The 20,127-nt window shown below is 40.1% G+C and overlaps 1 protein-coding gene across 5 annotated transcripts in view; it reads left to right on the forward strand.

Annotated features, from left to right (window-relative positions):
• Positions 1-6,215, forward strand: part of BOD1L1 (biorientation of chromosomes in cell division 1 like 1) — a 36,300-nt gene extending 30,085 nt beyond the window's left edge. For 2 of the 5 annotated variants that reach the window (XM_050973259.1, XM_050973261.1), the window contains exons 21-25: positions 1,192-1,226; positions 1,332-1,416; positions 1,865-2,018; positions 3,703-3,846; positions 4,973-6,215. In XM_050973259.1, coding sequence (XP_050829216.1) covers positions 1,192-1,226; positions 1,332-1,416; positions 1,865-2,018; positions 3,703-3,846; positions 4,973-5,081 — 527 coding nt within the window. In that variant the 3' untranslated portion in view covers positions 5,082-6,215. Of the gene's footprint in view, positions 1-1,191; positions 1,227-1,331; positions 1,417-1,864; positions 2,024-3,702; positions 3,847-4,972 lie in introns of those variants that run through there. The other 3 variants (XM_050973262.1, XR_007777396.1, XM_050973263.1) reach the window with 3 other exon arrangements.
• Positions 6,216-20,127: the final 13,912 nt, after the last annotated feature.

The following is a 20,127-nucleotide window of genomic DNA, read 5'->3' on the forward strand; positions in this document are numbered from 1 at the left end:
CCAGAATTATGAAGTATCTCTTTTGAACACAATTGAACTCATACATGCTGATTGTATTACATAGGTGTTTATGTTGTGTGTAGAGCTTAATACAGTGGTCAGTCAAATGTTTTATTTCACTTATTTTTTGAACACTGAACTATATTTCTGTTTTACTTCATTTGTATTTGTATTAAAGTTTTTCCCTATAACCTTACAAAAGAATGCCAGAAAGCTTGTGAGTTTTAGAATATGTTTCTTCTCTTTGAGATCTATTTTAGATCCTTTGCATTGTTCTTCATTTGTTTTCTCAGTCTAATTGGTGAGGGGTTTAGAGTTTGTGTCCTCTGTAATTTTGCTTTCAGAAATTAGACAGCAACTTTATGGCAGGGGGGAAGATACATAAAAGCTTGCTTTTATTTAGGTTTCTCTTTTCTATTGCTAAGGATTTTTATCCTTGCAGTGTTGGAGATAATTCCATTTGACAGAGTTCAAAAGCTTTGTAAAATAATCTCTTTCCTCACAGAGTTAGGGTAGAAGTAGTAACCATGGAGAGAACCAAGTTGAGACATGGGATGTAGAGTTAAAAATCTGTTTTAACATGTATAGGCTAGCCTGTAGAAATTACTGAGTTGGAAGTAAGAAGTGTTTCGGCAGAGGAAGTAAAGCAATTTGCATACAAAAAATTTTTAAATAGTGTCTTTTTGAGCTTCATCTTAGTCATCTTGACTGTATGAACACAGTTAAGCACTAGAACAGATCACCTGAAGGAACCATGTTCTTGGATACTTTCAAAATTGACTGAACAAGGTTAGATCAATTAATTTAGTCATGCTTTGAACAGGAGATTGGACTGGGTGACCTCTAGAGGCCCCTTCTAAGCCACATTTTTCTGTGATTCTGTGGTTGGTTGACAGTAGTTAAAGGGGGTATCTTCTGTTTTTCTATTAAAACAAAACAGCATCTGCAACAAGGCAATAAATATGGTCAGTCATATAAAGCCTTAGTACTTACAAATTTAATCATTGTCCCAGTCTCTATGTGTAACAAAGTACAAGAAAGCTATTTTCTAAATTAGAAAGAGATTTGAAATGTTTTTAGGGCAACTGTGATGTTTACGAAGTTGAGAGAGTATGAAAGAACTACCTTTTAAATTGATTGGTAAAAGATTTGAAGTTCAAGATCAAGTTTTGTTCTTTCCTTTCTTTTTAGGTACAGACATATCTAATAAGAAAGAAACAACAAATGTAAGTGTGATTTGTAAATTTACAAGCAGCATGTAATGAAAAATATCTGTCTGCTGTGTAAAGTAAATAGTTCTTGACTGACATGGTTCCATTTTGTTTTTTCAGGAAGATGAAGCTGAAAAAGCAGAAATGGTTGTGCGTAAAAGGGGAAGAAAGCCCAGGCGTTCTCTGGTCCAATCAGAGGAAACGGGTAAAAGCATGACAGGCTGTGCTACTCCTAACTGAATAAGAAAATACTGCTGTGCCTTTCTGTTTACTAATAGCAACAAGATAAGCCTTATTCAATTTTCCTTTCTTGAGGAAAAATCATTGAGTTACAGCTAGTGTAAATATTATGTAAATATGTGTAAATTGCTGTAATCTCATGTCAGAATTGCTACATCCCAGATGCTTCTATAAAGCCTCATGAATTTTCTATGAATTCTGGCTATGAGCTGTGTAAGTAAACTGTGGTGAATGTGTTAGCAAGATTAAGTCAAACAAGTGTGAATTAAAAATGTTGAAATATGAAGGAAATGGAAAATTACTTACTGAAAATGGGACTTGTGACTAGAATACCTTTTCTAAATTAAGTGTTCATATCCTTTTGGAGGCCTTTTGGAAATTTATAGCATATGTGTAAAATTTTAAATGGGCAGAAACACTGGAGCCAGAGAAGAAACGTCGGAAATTGACGTCTTCTGAAGATGAGCTAAAAGAGCAAGAGGAAGGTGAGGAAGAGGATGGTGAGGAAGATGATGACGCACATTCTGGGGCCACTACTAGATCAGCCACAAGATTAGAGGCTCAAAGGTAACTGTAAATACTCCAATAACAAGCTTTTTTCTACCTTGTCTTTGGTTGTTGTGGGGTTTGTTTCAGGGAAGAGCTTGTGACTTCCTCTTTTTGCCTTTTTCTGTTTGCTTGTTTTAAGTTGATAAGAGCTTTCCAAATAATATTGATTCTAATTCTAGTACCACTCTTCAAGGAATGAAGAGACAAAAGGTGAGGTTAAGGGAAATTGTTAGGGACTCAAAAGGCATACTTGAATATGTAACAAGGTAAGAATTGATCCTACTGCCACTTTTTTTCCTAGTGATACCTCAGAATTTAAGTCTAAGGACACTTGGTTCTGATGGGTAAAATGGGACATTGGAGTTGATTGTACAATTCACAATTTGGTGTTTGGTGTTGGAGCAAGGTGAAAATATAATTATCCCTGTCTGTTTCTTTAAGTACACTGTCCAAGTTAAATACATGAATCTGCAGTACTGGACGATTTTATTTCAAGTAGGGTGATCTGCAAGCTTGGAAAGCAATCTTGCTGTGAAAGACAAGTGTGGGTAGCAAGAGTTCTGTTTTCAGAAAGCTGTTCTTCATCTGCCTTAGCACTGGTCTGCCTCTTTGCAGGCATATTGAATTCTAGCAGAGCTCATCCTCTTGATCTTATTGTGGAAACACTGAAACATAGCAACTTTGGGGAGTTTCGATGGATGTTGCTGTCTTTCAGAAGAGAATTGGAGTGCAGGCTTTTTTTTTGTTGTTGGTGGTGGTGGTGGGATTACTTTCAATTGACCGTATCTACTTTCCTCTTAAGGATATTATGTTATATTGTATATGTTATATGTTAGCTTTGGGGCAGTACTTGAAGCACAGTTCCACAGTGCTCTTGAACTGATAATTTCAGAACTGAAACTGAAAGTAGTTACATGATTCTTCATTTACATAAAAACTGTGAAGGTTTACCACTACCGCTTAGTAGACAATAGTTTTGGTAAAGCCACAGGGACTTCCTTTAGTCTCACATAATTGTTAACTCTGAAATTATAATAAAGGTATTTGTGGGTTTATTCTGCCTGCTTATGGAAACATCTACTTGTTTGTAAATTTGGGGTTGTGTCTCAGATTTCCTATCCTACCTTTCTGGCTCTGATTGCAACAAAGCATTTCTACCTTAAGGTGGTGCATTACAGTCTGCATTTTATCAATAGCATCTGGGAGTAAGTCTGCAGAAGAGGATGCTTCTTCATATTCAGCATTGCTAGATTTCTCTGACTTAAATCACCTGTTTTCTAAACTATGAAATTAATCACCAATAACCACTTTTGCAGGTTTCTGAACTTGTGAATACCAAAGCTTACATGACTGAATTCAGACTATAGGATATTCTTTTAAACATAGACACTTATGTTCAAAAATTATTGCAAGATTTGGAACGGATTGGTTTGGTTTTGGTTTTTTTTTTATAAATACCAATTATTGTCAGTAACACAATCTTCTGATTCTACATTTGATACAGTGACACCCAGCTCCACTTCACAGTGTGTCTTGAAGCATGCAAATATGGTTTTTTCACTTTTTTTATTTTTTTTGGCAACTTTGATTTACTTGTTGCAAATACTGTGCAGTCTTGATTATCTGCACTTGGAATGCAAGAAGAAATTGAGTTGGTAGAAGTATTTTGTTAATATAAATTCATCATTCTTTTGTATTACAGAAAACAGTCCAGCAAGCCAACCACACGTGCAACTTCCAAAGGCAGCAGTCCAAGTTCAGTTTCTCCTAGAAAACGACAGAAACTAGCAGCTAAAAAAAGATCTCCAAGTGATACAAAAATTAATAAATCTCCTCCATTGACACAGTAAGTATTAAAGTTGAATCTACTTTGAGGATTTGTTCTGGAAGCCACTAGTGATCCTTTCCTTATATGTAACATACTGCTTCAAAATCTGAACAGCAGACTAGTTTTGTTCTGTTCTCATGTGAATTATAAAAGCTTTTAAAGGATTTTCTTCTGTTTACATTTTTTCTTTTTCTTCCTTTATTTGACATTTGGAAGACTAGATTTTTTTTCTTACATCCTTGGAAACCTCTTGGGAGAATCTGAAAATGCTGTTTATGTAGTGTTTTAACTTCAGCTGTGATTCTTTCCTGGGTGGGGGATAAGAGCATTGGTAGTTCAGGTTAAAACTAAATATGATGACGTGATGCTAATGCTTTAAAGATATAAGATCAGCTGATAAAAAGAAGAGAAACTCTGAGAGCCCTTACACCAAATTTTGAATATACTTCCCTTTCCCTCCTTTCCTGTTACACTTTTTCATTTGTAAAGCTGAGATCATAGTGCAGAATCCCAAGGGAATAAGTAACAAACGTGATGCACAGTAGCTCTGCATCTTGTAGTTTACCTGTAAAACGTGTTGTATGCCAAACAAGTGCAGCTGTCATCCTTTCTGAAATGTGTCAGTGTCTTCAGGCTGAACTGGAGAGCATGTGCATTGTGCACTGATGACTGTCCCAGTACACCTCAGCTCCATTATTTTGTGTGGTTATAAATGGCCAAGAGCTTAAGCCCATTTACAGTTAGTTGCAGCTGAAATATGGTGAGCATGTGGATGGCTGTGTGAGTGCACAGGGTAAGGGTATGTGATGTCTGCCCTTTACTCCCTTTTGTGTGTGCTGGGCTTGAGAAACTGTTGCTGCTATTCTTTGTGAGACAGGGGACAGGGTAGTGAAGTCAATTATGTTCTTTTATAAATCCACAAATCTTTCCAGGGAAAGAGAAGGAAGAAGTAGAATCCTACCCCCGAATTTTCCACGTGGAGCACTCTCCAACCTACAGAATTAGTACCCCATATCTTAAGGAATGGGTTTTAGTAGTAAGCTTTTATACAATATATCAGAGATAGACAATTAGTTCAGCCCTCTGAATGGAATTGTGCCTGACCACTCTTCATTGTGAAAATAATTCTTAATATGCTTTTCAGGTTAAAGGTGCAGTCTGCCAAGCGTAAAAGGGAGGACAGCCCAACAGTGGTACGGAGAAAAGGCCAGCAGAAAGCAGAGGAGACGCCACTAAAGAAAGCAAAACGATAATCTTTACCAGCCAGTACTGTTCTTGGAAGAGTCAAAAGGAAAACAAACATCTGTGCTTCTATTTTTTTTAAAGCAAAGGGATTTGCACGTGCTTGTTTCAGAGCTCTAAGTTAAACAATGCAGTACTTTTAAGTTACATTTTAAACAGCTTTATAAACTATTGTTTATACAGAATATTATGTACATTTATTTCAGATGAAAAATAAGTTTACTTTGTATCTGAATGAAAAACAAAGTAGTTATATATTTTATCACTGACTTGGAAAGTTGGAGTTTCCCAATGTGACATGCTAATGCAGATGCTTCCAGCCCATAAGGCACCCATGTGCCTACTAATACTTTGTACATAAACTTGTAAAAATAGGTTGTATTTTACTCTGTGTATGAATCTGATCAATGATGGACATTTTATTTATTATATGGAAAGCATTGGTCTGTACACTTTAGTATATATCTTAGGGTTTTTTAATTATATATTTTACATTCTATGCAGATGTCAGTAGGAAACTTCCCCTCTGCTCCCCCAGGGCTGTCTAAAATCAGAAGTTCTCTAAAATATGCTCAGACAGTTGGTAAAATATTTTTCTCGCATGCATTAAAGTAGTTTAGCATAGTGAAAGGGACTTGGCTCCTTTCTGTTCACATTTGTGGCAAAGTACAGCATTTAAAATGTAATCTTACTAGATTATATTTTCACTTGGAAATTTACTACCAACTTCAAGAAATAAATAGTACTAGGTTAGATTTATTCACACCAATACCACCCTAAAATGAAAGTTTTATTTTGCAACTAAACACATGTTCTTTCAGTATTTATCTTTTTCAAAAAAGAGGGACCCATCGAAATCAAATGTCGCTTCTCCTGGCTGTAGAGCTTCAGCATTTTATGTTACATTTTATACACAGGTATTAAAAATAGAAGCTGGTATTATTGCCAGAATCTTTTTTTAATGTATATTAACTCTGGTAAGAGCAAATGTTCAAGTGAAGTTGTATATAAAGTTAAACTTTTCTTATGATCAAATGTGTCTCTTGTTATGATGTGATGAATTGCCAAACAATCTGAGATTATTTTAAGTGTTTTGTTGATATTCTGGTTTATAATTAAAAAATATTTTGGGGGTTGGAATTTTACTTTTTTTTCCTTTATTTCTCTTTTTTTTTGTGAGGGTTTTTTTTTTCTTTTTTTTTTTTGAACTTGTTGTAAGGCAGATGTTTCAGTCAGATATTCTGCTAGGTTTCTTACTGAGATTTTTGTATAAAAAATATAAAATGTTTGCCAAAAATCTGAGTTGCCATATTTTATTTTCCTTTAATTGTTTTACCGGGGAACTTGTCTTTACAAATGTGTCTGGTTGGAGTCATGTCTATAAACTTTACCTGGTTAGTGTCTTTAAAAAATGTTCACAGGTGCTTATATTTTAGGTATATAAGCAGCAGGGAAAGTCTATTTGCCTGCCTTAGGACACTATAAAAGTGTTCACATAATACATTTTTAAGTAAATTAGTCTGAAAGAAGAAAATATCTTCGCTCTGAAAATTAATTCCTTTTACTTTCTACCTTAACTCTGCTGCCATATTAATACATGCCTTGCTAGCATACTGATGGATATATTCCTGTATGTTACTAATACTGATGTTTATGCAGAGTTGTAGGATAAGTTGAATCTTTCCTTTTTTCCATTTTTTTTCCTTTGCCCCCTACAGTATGCATGGACCAAAGTTGTATATTTTGTCTCAGCCTTTGTTCTGTAAGGCTAAACAGTGTGAACTGCTTGTTTTTCCATGGGTGCTTTCCAGTCTTAAGGTGGGATTTGGAGTCCTTCCCTGAACCTGTTCCATTACACCTGAATTCAGTAATGAGGTTGCTCAGGGGGTTCCTAAGGAAGCCTTGCCACTGCACTGTACATTATTATCATTTATTCTCTCTGCTGGCTGTATCTGTCCTGTTGCTTCAGGACAGTTCATATTTGCCTCTTTCACAGGCAGAGCTCTTCTGGGGGATTAGAATGATTGACAAAGCTCTGACTTGTGTCAGATACTTTTGACTGGCTCTTGTCTGATATCTCAGTAGATAAACAGCTCTGAAGATCAGTGTCAGTCTCTCAAAGCTAAGCTCCTAAGAGGTGGCCTACTGTCCTTTCCCCTAGTGATGGATAACATTTAGGAATAACATCTGGGAACATCTCGGGTATGGAATGTATCTTTGATCATTGATCAAGTTATTCTGTAATATGAAAGCATTAAAGGAATTAAAGACAATTATTATTGTCTTTCTGCAAGACAACCACTTTTAAAGAGAGGGTAAAAACTGCCAATTCCACAGACTTTCAACTTATGCATATTTCACTTGCTGCCACCTTTCTTGTCAGCAAAATAGACATTTATGCTAGGCTACATCACTGTCAATCCCTATTGGGAACTTTTTTTCCAGTATTTTTTTGCTTAGTAGTTTCAAAGTGTCATCTAAATTACTATTGCACTTCAGGAACAGTACTGCTCTGCTGTAGTTAAGCAAAACTTGAGAGGTTCAGGTTCAGGCTGGCCATAAGGAATGGTTTTCTCCACTGAAAGGGTAGTCAAGCCTTGGAAGAGGCTGCCCAGGGAGGTGGTGGAGTCACCATCCCTGGAACTGTTCAGGAGTGACTGGACATGGCACCATGCTGTGGTTGAGTTCATGTGGCAGCATTTGATCAAGGGTTGGGCTCAATGATCTTGGAGATCTTTTCCAACCTTTGTGGTTCTGTGATAGAATTGGAAGTTGTGAACATTCATTCATTCCTTGTGTCTCCTAGAGCCCTTCTGAGCACAAGACAGGGAGGGGAAGAAGAATGTTTTCCTTGGGTGTATGCAGCAGGAGTCACATTAAGGCCAAGTAGTAGAGAGAAGAGTCAGGCACAAGAAGCCTGACACTGGTTATGTGGATGATTATGACTGGAGTTATTGCTGATCCAGGACCTAAATATTGCCAATGTACGACAAGCAGGTCTAAAGCGTTTATATATGAGCAGGAAGAGTTAGAAGTGTTTACACTCTTTGGCTTCAGAGAATCCACAATTATAATACAAGCACCTTTGGAGCTACTTTAAGATTTTATCTTGTTATGTGACTTGCAGCTCCTCCTGCAATTCTCACTTGGTTTTCATCTTGGGACAAATCATACTCAATTCTCACTTGGTTTTCATCTTGGGACAAATCATACTGCCTATCAAAGACAGTTGCAAAGTGGGAGAGGGAGGAAGGGAGGAAGACTGTCTTTTGCCGCCACAGTCACACACATCCATCTTCAGAAGTGAGGGTTGTACTCCAGCTTGAATCTTGACATATGTATAAAGCAATGACACTTCCTTAGCCCATGCAAATTTAGAGAGGTCAGAGAAAAATGTTGTGCTGCACTGTGATGAAACAGAATGTCCTGAAAGTGTTTTGTGGGGAGATTTGCTGAGGGCCGTTTGGTGCAATAACGTGGCTCACTCGGCTTCAATCCCAGTCAATTTCTAAACCACTTGGCTGGCTTTTATGTTTTAGTGGCTGTTTGTTCTTCCAGTTCCTTCTCTTGGGACAACTTTATTTCTTTGAATATTAAAATACCGAGTGTGCAGAGATGTGCTGGTGGAAGACTGAGTTTAATTCCTCCCAGAGTTTTACAGAACAGGACCTTGAGTCCTGCTGCCGTACCACAGCTGCCTGTGTTACCAGCTGGCTGTTGGCTTGTTCTCAGGATCTCTTCACATTTCTGATGCATTCTACTTAAAGGCTATTTTTGCCTCTTAACTCTCTTCAACTTGAAATACTATGGTTTTATGTACTATATAGATTTTAAATCACACTAATGAATTTGTTGTTTTTCTTTGTGGTGGGTTTTTAAATCTGCTAGGGGGTCACCAGTTACAAGTTTGCAGTTTTCATTTTTAGGTGGGGCCTGGCAAGCTTTTAAGTCTTGCAACTGGTGAAATTTCCCTCTAGAACCTGATCCAAAGTCAGTAGGTGCACTCAGAAGTTGGGGCAAAGTTTTTGCTGATGTTGGCAGATCTCTGAGTACTTCAGTTTTCTATTCCAACAGTTTATCTAGTAACACATCTACTTCTCTCTTGAGGGAGGCCCGGTTAATCTGTGACATCCATCCCAAATACACATCTACTGTTTCTTCTCTCCCAACCAATGTTCCAAGACTATCCTATACAGAACAATCTCTGGCCCCAGTCCCTCAGAGGCTGCATAAGGTCCTGAGCTGCTTTAATCTCTCCAGAAACTCAGTAAAAAATTGTCCCGTAACACTTGGCAACCAAGAGCAGCAGGTGCTCCTGGTCATAGTGACAATCAGTAGATGTCCACTGTGAAGCAAGTCCAACATCAGCTTAGGTGTCTACACCTAAAAGTGGCCTGATACCTGTATCAGGTTCTGCATTAAGAAAAGATCATTTGCCACCACAGACTTTTGGTACTCCCTTGCTTTTGGAAGAGGTGGTGGCACCTCTGCAACACCGAGCGTCACTGGTCTGAAGAGAGAGAGATGCTACTCTGAATCTGGAATGCACTGAGTGCCTTTACAGATCCTTCCAAAGCAGCATTTGATTTCCTTGAAGCTGTCCCTGTTCATATTGTAAAGAGTGAAAGTAACTAGTACACTTTTATTCTCTTCCCAGTAAAATTTTCCATTTTAAGGTTTAATGGGACCCTCCTGACAAAGGTGACTGCACATTCACACAGCACACACCTACTCCAAACTCTTGATAACTCCGGTTTCCTCATAATTGCCTGCTCATTCATTTTGTATAGAGCTCAGAAGGCTCATACCTTCAATTCCAACAACCTTCCATCTATTTCATCTGCTCGTAGCTTCAGTTTGGAGGAAATTGCCCATGTCAGCCTTCTGCAGGTCTTGGCAACTTCTTAAAGATCCTGTGCTCGCTTCTTCCAGTATATTCCTTGTCCCAGCTATGTACATCACACTCCATTACTTCCATCAGCTCCTCAAAAATCTGGGGCCTGTTTCAAACAGGGTGGGTTTTCTCTACAAGAAAGTTTAAACACCAAGGAAATTCTATCTCCATTCTAATCTCTGTTTCAAGATGTTTCACCAAAATTCCTTGAAAGGGTATTTCTCATTTAAACCCACTTCCTCTTTCAAATCTCAGCTTTTTAGTTATCCTTGCAGGCTTTGTGAATAAAGTCCAAAAGAAAAACATAATAAAAATAAATGTCTTGCTGGGAGTCCCTGGATAGCTGTATTTAAAGCTAGGAACATAACACTCTTGCCAAACAACCGGGGAATGAAAATATGATTTGAAATGGCCGTGACTTAGTAGGGCAGGAATAAATTTTTGGCACTGACTCTCAGAGGGGTGGGGTTGCATGGTCAGGCTGTGACTGCAAGACACTTTTCACCTTCCCTTTTCTGCCCCTTTGCCAGTGCCTTTCTCCATGCCAGTGTTGAGTTGTACAGACTGCTGGATTTGAAATTACCTCTACAAAACAAAACAAAACTGCAGATTAGTTTTTAATGTGATTGTTTTATTAAACCAGCTGCTGATGAAACTGGACAAATACTGCTGCCTGCACAAAGATATCCTTGAGGCAGAGAGGGGCTGTGAAATCACCTTCCCATTGTACCATGGATTTACATTCATCTTCAGGTCCACCATTAGCTCTCCCATTTATGGCACTCATGGTACCTCTCTATCAATATAAGAGGTGTATAAATGAACAGTGAGGTAATTTGTGGGCTTCATCCTTTCTAGTGACAAAACAAAGAGGCTTCTTAAAAGAAGGATAGATTATGCATCACCAAGGATGAGATTTTTTTTATTTTGTGTATTTGTTTAGGGTTGACAACAAATTATACTGACAATTGAAAGGCATGTATCTCTACCCTCACCATCAATATCACATATCAGCAAGCTCAGGTCCCCTGAAATGTAGGAAAGCTCTCTCAGAGCCCTGGCCCCTGGTGTCACCAAATACTCTGAAAATATCTATGCTTTCCACTGGGGAAACATAAACCTTTCTGTCAGTTCAGTCTGGAGATCAGGTACCTGCTGCAGTCCTGGTGAGCTGCATGTGGGGCTTTTCCTTGTGGAAGGACAATGCTTACACATGGCTCCAGCTGAGCCACGCACAAAGTGCAGCTCTTCTCCAGTTAACTAGCTGGTGGGAATACAGCTAAAGTAGACAAATCTCTATAACATATTTCAGAATAATTTGGACCCTCACAAACCACATGAATAGACCAAAATTGAGCCACATTTTTAAGCACAGCTCCTTTGCTGATCACACAGCTGGACAGCACAGGCACTGGCTGTACCTCTGTACGTGTACTGAGGATGTAACTGAGAATGAATAACAGAGCAGTATCAAAGCTATCAGTCCTACTGTCAACTGCAGAACTCAGCCCTCCAATGATGCCTTTTTCTTTTCTAGATTTCATTGTAACATGTCACACATGCTGTGCGATGATTTATATGAGTCAACATACATTAAAATGAATGAATAAAGAGGAATACATGAAAGAAAAATGCTCTGTGATCACATTCATGATACTCCAGCATCAGTTCCAGTATATAAACTTGAAAATGTTAAAATTAAATAGTCATTCCCGCTTTGGTGCCCAAAGCAAGCAGAGATTTGGAATGTGGCTTTCCTTTCAGACAATGATAGGTTCACTCTGCTCTTTTTATATAAACAAGAGCTAAAGATTGCTCAGTAATATAGTGCTTATTTAACTCTATTTATTCAGGATTTTTCATGCTAAGTAAATAGGCAATATAAGGCCACTTTAAAAAGAAAAATAAAACTTATGATAAAACTTCTTTCAACTGATTTTGAACTTAGAACCCTATGTGGCCCTCGATGACAGGAAATATCCTCTTGGGGAAGCCCTAATCAAAGTAAAATGGTAGTCATCCATTCTCAGCAAGATGCCACCTACTCTTCTGGATCACAGGAGGGCCTGGGGACAGAGACAGGCATGAAAGTGGAGAAGAGGAGCCACCAGATATGAGCATGAAGGGCCACAGAGCCCAGGGAGGCCCTGGAGGTTGTGCCCTTTTCCACACCCTGCTGCCAACAGTGCTGGGTGGAACCAGACTACCAGAGAGGGGCTGGAGGCTCTGAGAACTTGGTCCATTTCTTTATGAAGGTTTGGCATCAACACCTCTGGAAGTCAGGCACAGGACAGCCACTCTCATGGTGGGGGAAGAAGGGCTAGTCAACTGGGCAGGCTGCTCCAGGTTGTTCCAAGTATGTGATGTCTAACCAGATCCCACAGATACCACACACCACCCCCATGTCACCCAACCCCTGCTGATGATTAAAGAATTTTAGATTTAATGAATTCATTTCTAGCCTGAAATTCTCTGTTGCAATTTTTGCCTTTTATTCCCTGTATGACCATATCTCTTTACAGTGAGGTCCCACCCCCTTAAGACCTGCTTTTTGCTTGATCAAGTTTTGTTACTTTTCTGTTTTCAAAAATCAAAGCTGTATTTGTTCTCAGCTTTCAGTGTCTCATATACTTTCCTTCCCACTTTTCTACTGAAAAAAAAAGAGAAAAGACAGGACAGCGTGAAAATCTCAATTTAGGCAGAAGCATAGAGCAAAGGTTTCATCTGTTTTGAAAGAAACATATAAAAAGGATAGAGTTCTGCATTAAAAAATAAATAAAAGGCTGGGAGGTTTTTTTCATTATAAAGCATCTCTGGTGGGGGGTTTTCATACAACAGCTTCAGATTTTTGCCCTGCAGTCATGCTTTGCAGGAATACCTTGGTTTGCCTTAGCCTGGAGCTGGCAGACTCAAGGATTCTCTTCAAGTGCATCCAAGAAAGAAGAAAGGCAGCTGTGCTGTGTAACACATGCACAAAGCTTTCCTGTCACAGACATATTGTGAGCTTCATTTTTCTTGCATGAACAAAATAGTGTCCAGTTACCACTATCACCTCGTGATGAATGTTCTCACAGTTTTGTTGTATTTCCAGCATTGGGGAAGTTCTGAAAACAGCAATAGGCTCAGTGTGTAAGTGATAAGTACTTAAAGTAAAATTGGTTATTATTTGCTGTGATGATTATACACCACAATGGCAATAACCCAAAACTGAATAATCCATCACAAGTGAAGACAAAGCCAAGTAGATGCTACCACAGGAAAGGATGTGGGGATGTTCTGTATTGAGGCACTCTATGAGACAGAGAAGGAAAATTCTTCCTTTCCTTCATAGTGGTCTCTCTTTCAAGGAAGTCATATGATAGGCAAGGGAGGTGCTCCACTTTTCCAAGTTCTCCTAATTCTTTTCTTAAAACTTTTCCACTTGATCTCTTGAAATAACAGGATTGTTCAAGGACAGCAGTGAATAGAGGGCATGGTTCACAGATCTCATTTCTTCACTCTTCTCCCTCTTTTTCCACCTTTCTCAGCTTTTATCATCTCTTTTCTTCAGGGAAAAAAAAAAGGAAAGTGACTGGCAGCTCTAAAAGGAAAGGGAGTCCAATTACTTTGGTTTTCACTCAAGGACATCAGTCTTAAACTGTCCATCTGCACCATGTCTTCAATTCTCAGGGACCAGGGGAGAGGAATGGTCTGGAGCCAGTTCAACGTTGCTCTGTGCTGGCCCAACAACTAGAGAATTTTGTCTTGGTTCAGTTGGGATCTAGCAAGGGGGAAAATACTAAACTATACTGACAAAAACTTCCAGCTTATTCCAATAATCTGGCCTGAATCATCAAAATTGAGGAGAAGATCCTGGCGCTGCTGAGCTCCCATTTGTCAGTAAGAGAGCCAGCCCAGCAGGGCTGAGGTCTCATTTGGCTGCTTTTGAGATTTTCCCAGCCTCCTCCTTCAGTAAAATGCCCACCTAGAAGACAGGTGAATAACCTGTCTAATTGCAAAGCAAGGCTAAACTCTGGGTGCTACTGGAAAGGGACGCCCACTCTCCACTCCAAGCATCACTGTGCTTCTGAGCAAGTTTCTCTGGAGCTTGTGGGGACAAATTGCACAAATCTTCTCTCGAAAACTAATTGCTGGGTTGCAATTCGGTTGCAAAAAAACCTGTTTTCCAGGCACAGAGAGTCCTCCTATAGCCGCTAGATGGCAACGGGTGCCTGCCAGGTAAGCGGTGGGCAGGGTGCGCGCAGGCAGGCTCAGGCTGCATCCCTCTCCGGCCGCTGGAGCGCCCAGAGCCCGGGGCAGCTTAGACCAGACCCATAAGGGCTCCTGAGAGGAGCAAGGCAGGGCTGGCGTGCTATGCTCCTGGATGTCCTGAGCCACCCATCCAGCTCCTCCTGAGCTGCTGCTCTCTGCACGGCACAGGCAGGATTCACCCCTGTGAGCAGAAACACCTTTCTTCAACTCTGCATCCATGAGAAGGCTGTACAGCATACCATGCACAACTCCCAACCCACCAAGTGTTTTGTTTCCAGATGCAATATTAAATTCCGTGTAATATGGGTCTATCTTTATAGGCACATCAAACTTCTTCAGGAACAGTGCATTTAACTTTTTTTTCTCAAGTGTAATGAGTTAGATTTGGTGGTTTAATAGAAACCATCCATTCCATTCCGTTCTGTTTCCTTGTTTAGCTCCTTTTCACTTCTCTCATCTTCTAGCCTCCCATTCCTAGCACTTTTCCAGACTAATTCCCACCATCCTCACTTCTCATTTGACCTGTCTTTCACTGAATGTCCATTTGTTCCCATCTCAACATTTCAGTTCTCCCACAGGGTCCCTCTCAGACCTCATTCTCCTTTGTTTTCCGCTTGTTCTTTCCCTTTCCCTTTCCCTTTCCCTTTCCCTTTCCCTTTCCCTTTCCCTTTCCCTTTCCCTTTCCCTTTCCCTTTCCCTTTCCCTTTCCCTTTCCCTTTCCCTTTCCCTTTCCCTTTCCCTTTCCCTTTCCCTTCTCCTCATCAGTTTCTTGCATGCCCTTGAATCACATATAATGCAACCTCTCCCTTTGCCCTTGTCCTCCTTTTATTTCTTAAAAAGCCCCATCTTCAGCTCCATACTTCCCTTGTCTCAGTCTTTCTGGCATGACCAAGAACTTTTGTGGGTGAAAAACGCACATGGAGGTACTGACATTGGCCCAGGTTAGCCTTTACCCTGGGGGCCTTCACCTTATTTGTACTAGCTTCTGGGAGTCAATATGATGAGGGAAATTGTGTAAATATCAAGTAAAGCAATCATAATCCCCTTTTCCTTAGCCATCCTTATTCTTCATTTCTTTCAGTTAACTCTAATGTGACTGGAATCACTTTTTAGGCTTCCAGGATGCAGAAAACAAGAACTGGGACAGACTCAAAATCAAAAAAGCAGCTGACTTAGAAGCTGGGAATATAAAGCATGTTCTTCAAGGAAATTATTGAACACTCTCTGGCTCTTGGAGAAAATGCACAGGAGACTTTTCTGTCAGCTGGGGCCCAGATGCTGGGGCACAGGACAAGGAATATGTATCTAAGCAAGCTACAGCCTGTAGCAACCCATTCTATTCATAAGTTGGTCTTATCATGAGTCTCAGAATCAAAACGTTCTGAAAAGCAGTTTATTAAATGCAAGAGTATGGCACTGCAGAGCTCACAAGTACCACTACCACGTACCATGTCCAAAGGGCTGGGGCTGTGGGAACAAAAGAGATCCCTGCCATGACACTGATTTGTCTTTTCAGCTCCACAGCCGCTAGACTTGCCTTGTCCTCACTGAAAGGATCTCACTATCTCATTATCCAGGTGTTCTGACATTTAACATCTCCTCTGTAAAAGCAGCTGTTACCTTACACCAAAGCAGGTACCTGAGCTGCCCGGGCCTGCTGCTGAAGTCACCATGAAGAAAGCAGCTCCAGGAGCTGTAGGATTGCACCTGGCCATATGCAGGCCAAGGACTGAGGCATTTGGGGTTGGAAGGTGGAAGTTCTTCCATATCATCCACAGACTGCAGGATGTCCACTCTTCCCTCCAGCACACTGCTGCTCTTCCAGAGCCTGCCAACAGCTCACAGGGGTTCAGGGTCAACAGTCAGGTCTTATGCTTGCAGAGATGTCAAGGGCACTCTAAAATAGATAAATTAAAACCTGTGAAAGCAATATGATTGTACATGAAGGTCCTTTGCCCATGGGAGATTTTTGTTCCCTGCATGATGACTATGGGTAAAGTCAGAGGTATGGATATCCATGACAGATCCATAGGCATACATACCATCTGTGTTTGGAAAGCTCAGTCAGCCAGACCAAATCATCACAACAGCACAAAAATCTGGGATTACAACAGCTTTGTTGCTTATTTGGTAGAAGACTATACTGCAAACATCTTTTTTTTTGGTGCTATAAAGCATAACAACTCATTTTACTGAGCTGTGTTTCCTGATGAGGGAGCATGTCTGGTGCAGAACAGTCTTTGAGAGGTGTTGCACAAAGTGTACAGTGTGTGAAAGAAATATAGAAACATCTGAAGTCCTCCAGAGATATAAAAGGAGAGTTGATAGGAACATTTTTGACCAAAGCCTGTGTTTTAATGCTTCCTACAGGCAGCAGTTTACTTTGGTCCTGTACAGGGCTGGAAACCTTAGAGAACATTCATAAAAGCATGGTGTTGTTAATTAGCTCTCATAAAATACAGATGATACTATAAAGCACCAGAAGGTCACACCACAGACTACCCTCCTTCCAAAGCAGGGAGAGCAGAAAGCTCTCATTTGTCCTGCCAAAAATAACCTCATCCATAGTGCAGGATATCACAGTTTGCCATCTTGGAAATATTCCTTCCAGACAGCACTCCTCTACTGCGGTTCACTTGCAGGCATATTTCTGCAGTCTTTAGTTGTGAAAAACCTGGAGAAATAAAAGGATTTTCTCAGTTTTCCTAGGAATCCATAACTGATGTTTTGTCCGCCTGCATTTCTGTCCATCTCCCATCACAAGAGTTTTCCACTAAGTCACAGGAATCCTTTGGTACTGGATGCTTTTCCAACCATCTCATTTACACTTGGTCATGTAATGGGTAGGGTACAAAGGAGAAGACAGGGTGTTTATTTGTAGTCATCCACAACTGACGTGCCCAAAGGCTCTTTCCTTTAAGAAATACTTAGAAAATAAGAACAATACCTGTATTGCCTGCAGACAACTTGTGTCATGCTTGATTTTTTGGTTTGTAATTTCCAGGCAGCCAATTAAATCTGCAGGTGTACTGAACAAAAGAGAGTCACTAATTTAGTTGGGAAGTTTATGTAAGTATTTGCATTCTCACTGAGCAAGCCAAAAGAATTAGTGATTTAATGTAAAAGCTGTGTTCAGATGAAATGTACAGTCACTGTACACACAAAATCACTGCCAGTGGAAACAACTCACACAGTGAACCTGCTAATTGCCCTAACTCCATAAACTCAACCCTGGATCCGAGCTCTCCATGCTCAAACTGCTTGGCTTGGCTGCTCCATCTCAGGTCACTGGGCAAGGCCAGCACTGTGAGCTTGCGAGGCAGCTGCAGGCATGGAGCCCCATCACACAGCAGGCAGAGTTGGGGCCTTCCCTCCCAGAGGGGTCACAGTGCTCTCAAGGAGGCTGGGGTGCCTCCCCCACGTGGGCTGAGACTCTTGGTCTAAGCTGCCCGGCTTCCTTCTCTGCTGGACAGCACAATGGGCACTCCTGGCACCAGACCCATCACTGGGTGCAGCTGCTGCTGCTCTGACACCTCTGATTGCCCTTCCAACACAGGAAGGCAATCACATGGGCCTGGATCCAAAATAGGATGGATATTCCACAATTCTCATCTTCACAGCACACCAGGTTTGAGACACTTGAGCCAGTACAGGAGCTACTGAGTCAGGTCTGCTCCTCCAAGCAGCATCCCAAGAGCCAGCACTGCATGCAGGAGACTGCCCAAAACACACAGAAATGCCACATCCTATCTCCACAGTTCAGGCTTCCTATTCAGTGGGAGAAGGATGTGAAACAAACAAGTCCTTGATCTCAAATTCTGAAATTTTTGAGCAACCAGTGATCTGTGTAAATTTATAAGTCCCAAACACTCCCAGATTTTACCTTTGGTGCGTGTCTACTCCTGATATGAATAATAAACAGATAGAAACATTAATATAAAATTACTGCTGAATGCTATCAATAAAAGAGGTGACTCCTAGACAAAGAGGTAAAATCACTTTTGAAATGTAAATGGTGCCAGTATCCTGAGAGGCTCATTTGATTTACCTAAGCATCAAATGCAATAAAAATATTTAAATGTTAAATACCCCAATGCAGCCATTGACTTAGTTACCAAGTTAGTCCATCATATGTGAAAAGTGAGCTCAACTACTTCAAACAAAAAGTGGGAAAGGTTATTATTTCTATATAGGTAGAAGAGCAGTGGTAGAGGAAACCTGGGCTTCATATGATGTTGTATCAAATAAACACCAAATGATTAATCTGTGCTAGGAGTGTTCTTAAAAGCCTAGAGACTTGCACACAGCAAATGCATATACTGTAATATGATAGACAGTCATTAAAATGTTCTACTAAACAACAGGGAAAAATTCAGAACAAGTAAATATACTGTATGGATGACTCACACATACATGACATTTCTACTTCAATTTTTCTATCAGGGACTACAGATAAAACAGATTAAAAGCTAAATACAGGGTCTGCAAAAGCTTTACTTAATAACTGTGAGAAGCACCTGTCCATTTGCATATGCTGATTTGGTTTTTGTTACTAAAATAAGCTAATCTTATCCAGGTTGTATTAGTATCCTACAGAAAATAAGGAATATATAGCCATTTATGTGTTTAGTAGGAAATCTAGAGTAGAAATAACGAGACAGTCCAAGAGAAGATTTATTTCAAAAGCTGTGGTGCCTGAAGGCAGTTGTGGGACAGGGCTCTCAGTGTGTACAGAACTTGTTGCCCCCTGGCACTAAGCATCAGACACAACCATGGAGCTCCCCTCCTTCCTGAGAGCATGATGTGGTTAGACTGCCTGCATGTCTTTTCCTTTTCAAGGTCTTGCAAAGAGGAATAATTCAGGAGAAACTGCCATGCAGTGAAATGAAATGTTGGTAGGTTTCTTTTCAGGCTTGGTACTCTCCATCTTTACACTTGTTAGTGTAAAGATGAAGGAACAAGAGGGAGATTTGGGTTGGTTTTCCCAGAAACAGCATCTCTGAGCAATAAAACTGGGAGAAATTGTGTCACTGTATATATGCAACCAGCAAAATTTAAGCATTCTTTTCAGTTTGGTTGTAAGCTCTTGCAGAAGTGTTTTTGTTTGAGCTTCCCAGCCCTAAAGGACGTGGGCTTTTCCCCATATAAGGAATGAAAGGGATTGTAAAGCAGCTATTAAAACCTACTGAGCTAATTGGTTAAAAGGTTGTCACTTCAGTGAGAATAAAGTTCTCATTGTCAGCATTATATTTGCACAAATTTAGATGAATCATAATAATCATTCAAATTTTTCTCTTAATTGTGGAAGGTAAATCCTTCTCTCACTGAAGTCTGGAAGCATCCTACAGTTGACATCTCAGCAACATCACAGGATGCTGGTGTCAACTGCAAAAAGCAATTTGAAGACTGAGTGTTGCAGCAGTCACTTATATGAGATCCCTCATGAAATATATAGAGAAATCTTGACAGGAGAGTGGTTTAGAGATATACAGCTGTCACCTATTGTATAGTTACAGTTACATTTGTTGGAAATGAATTGTTATGATTCAAGAAATAGAGTCAAAACCTGCTCAAAAGTAGATGACATAAGATTTTCCTGCAAAACAAGCAAATTATCCAGAATATGTTTGTGTGCCTTTGTTGCATAGCCAGAGAGCAGCAAGGCTGAGGTAAGAGCCATGAAAGAAATCTTCCCCATTACCAAAAAGGGATTCAAATTCCTTACAAAGGAAACACTGTTTGTACCACTGCCATCTTCCACCTAAGTCCCCGAAAGACCCAGCAGGAGACTCAGCAAGGATTTGCATTGCACTGAGTATATCCAGAGGAGAATCAGTTTGGGAAGACAGCTTGTGTCTAGAAAAAAAATCACCTCTAATAAGGTATGGCAAATGTAATACCTACCACCATGC

Source organism: Serinus canaria, chromosome 4, assembly GCF_022539315.1.
Source record: "Serinus canaria isolate serCan28SL12 chromosome 4, serCan2020, whole genome shotgun sequence".
Taxonomy (NCBI): domain Eukaryota; kingdom Metazoa; phylum Chordata; class Aves; order Passeriformes; family Fringillidae; genus Serinus; species Serinus canaria.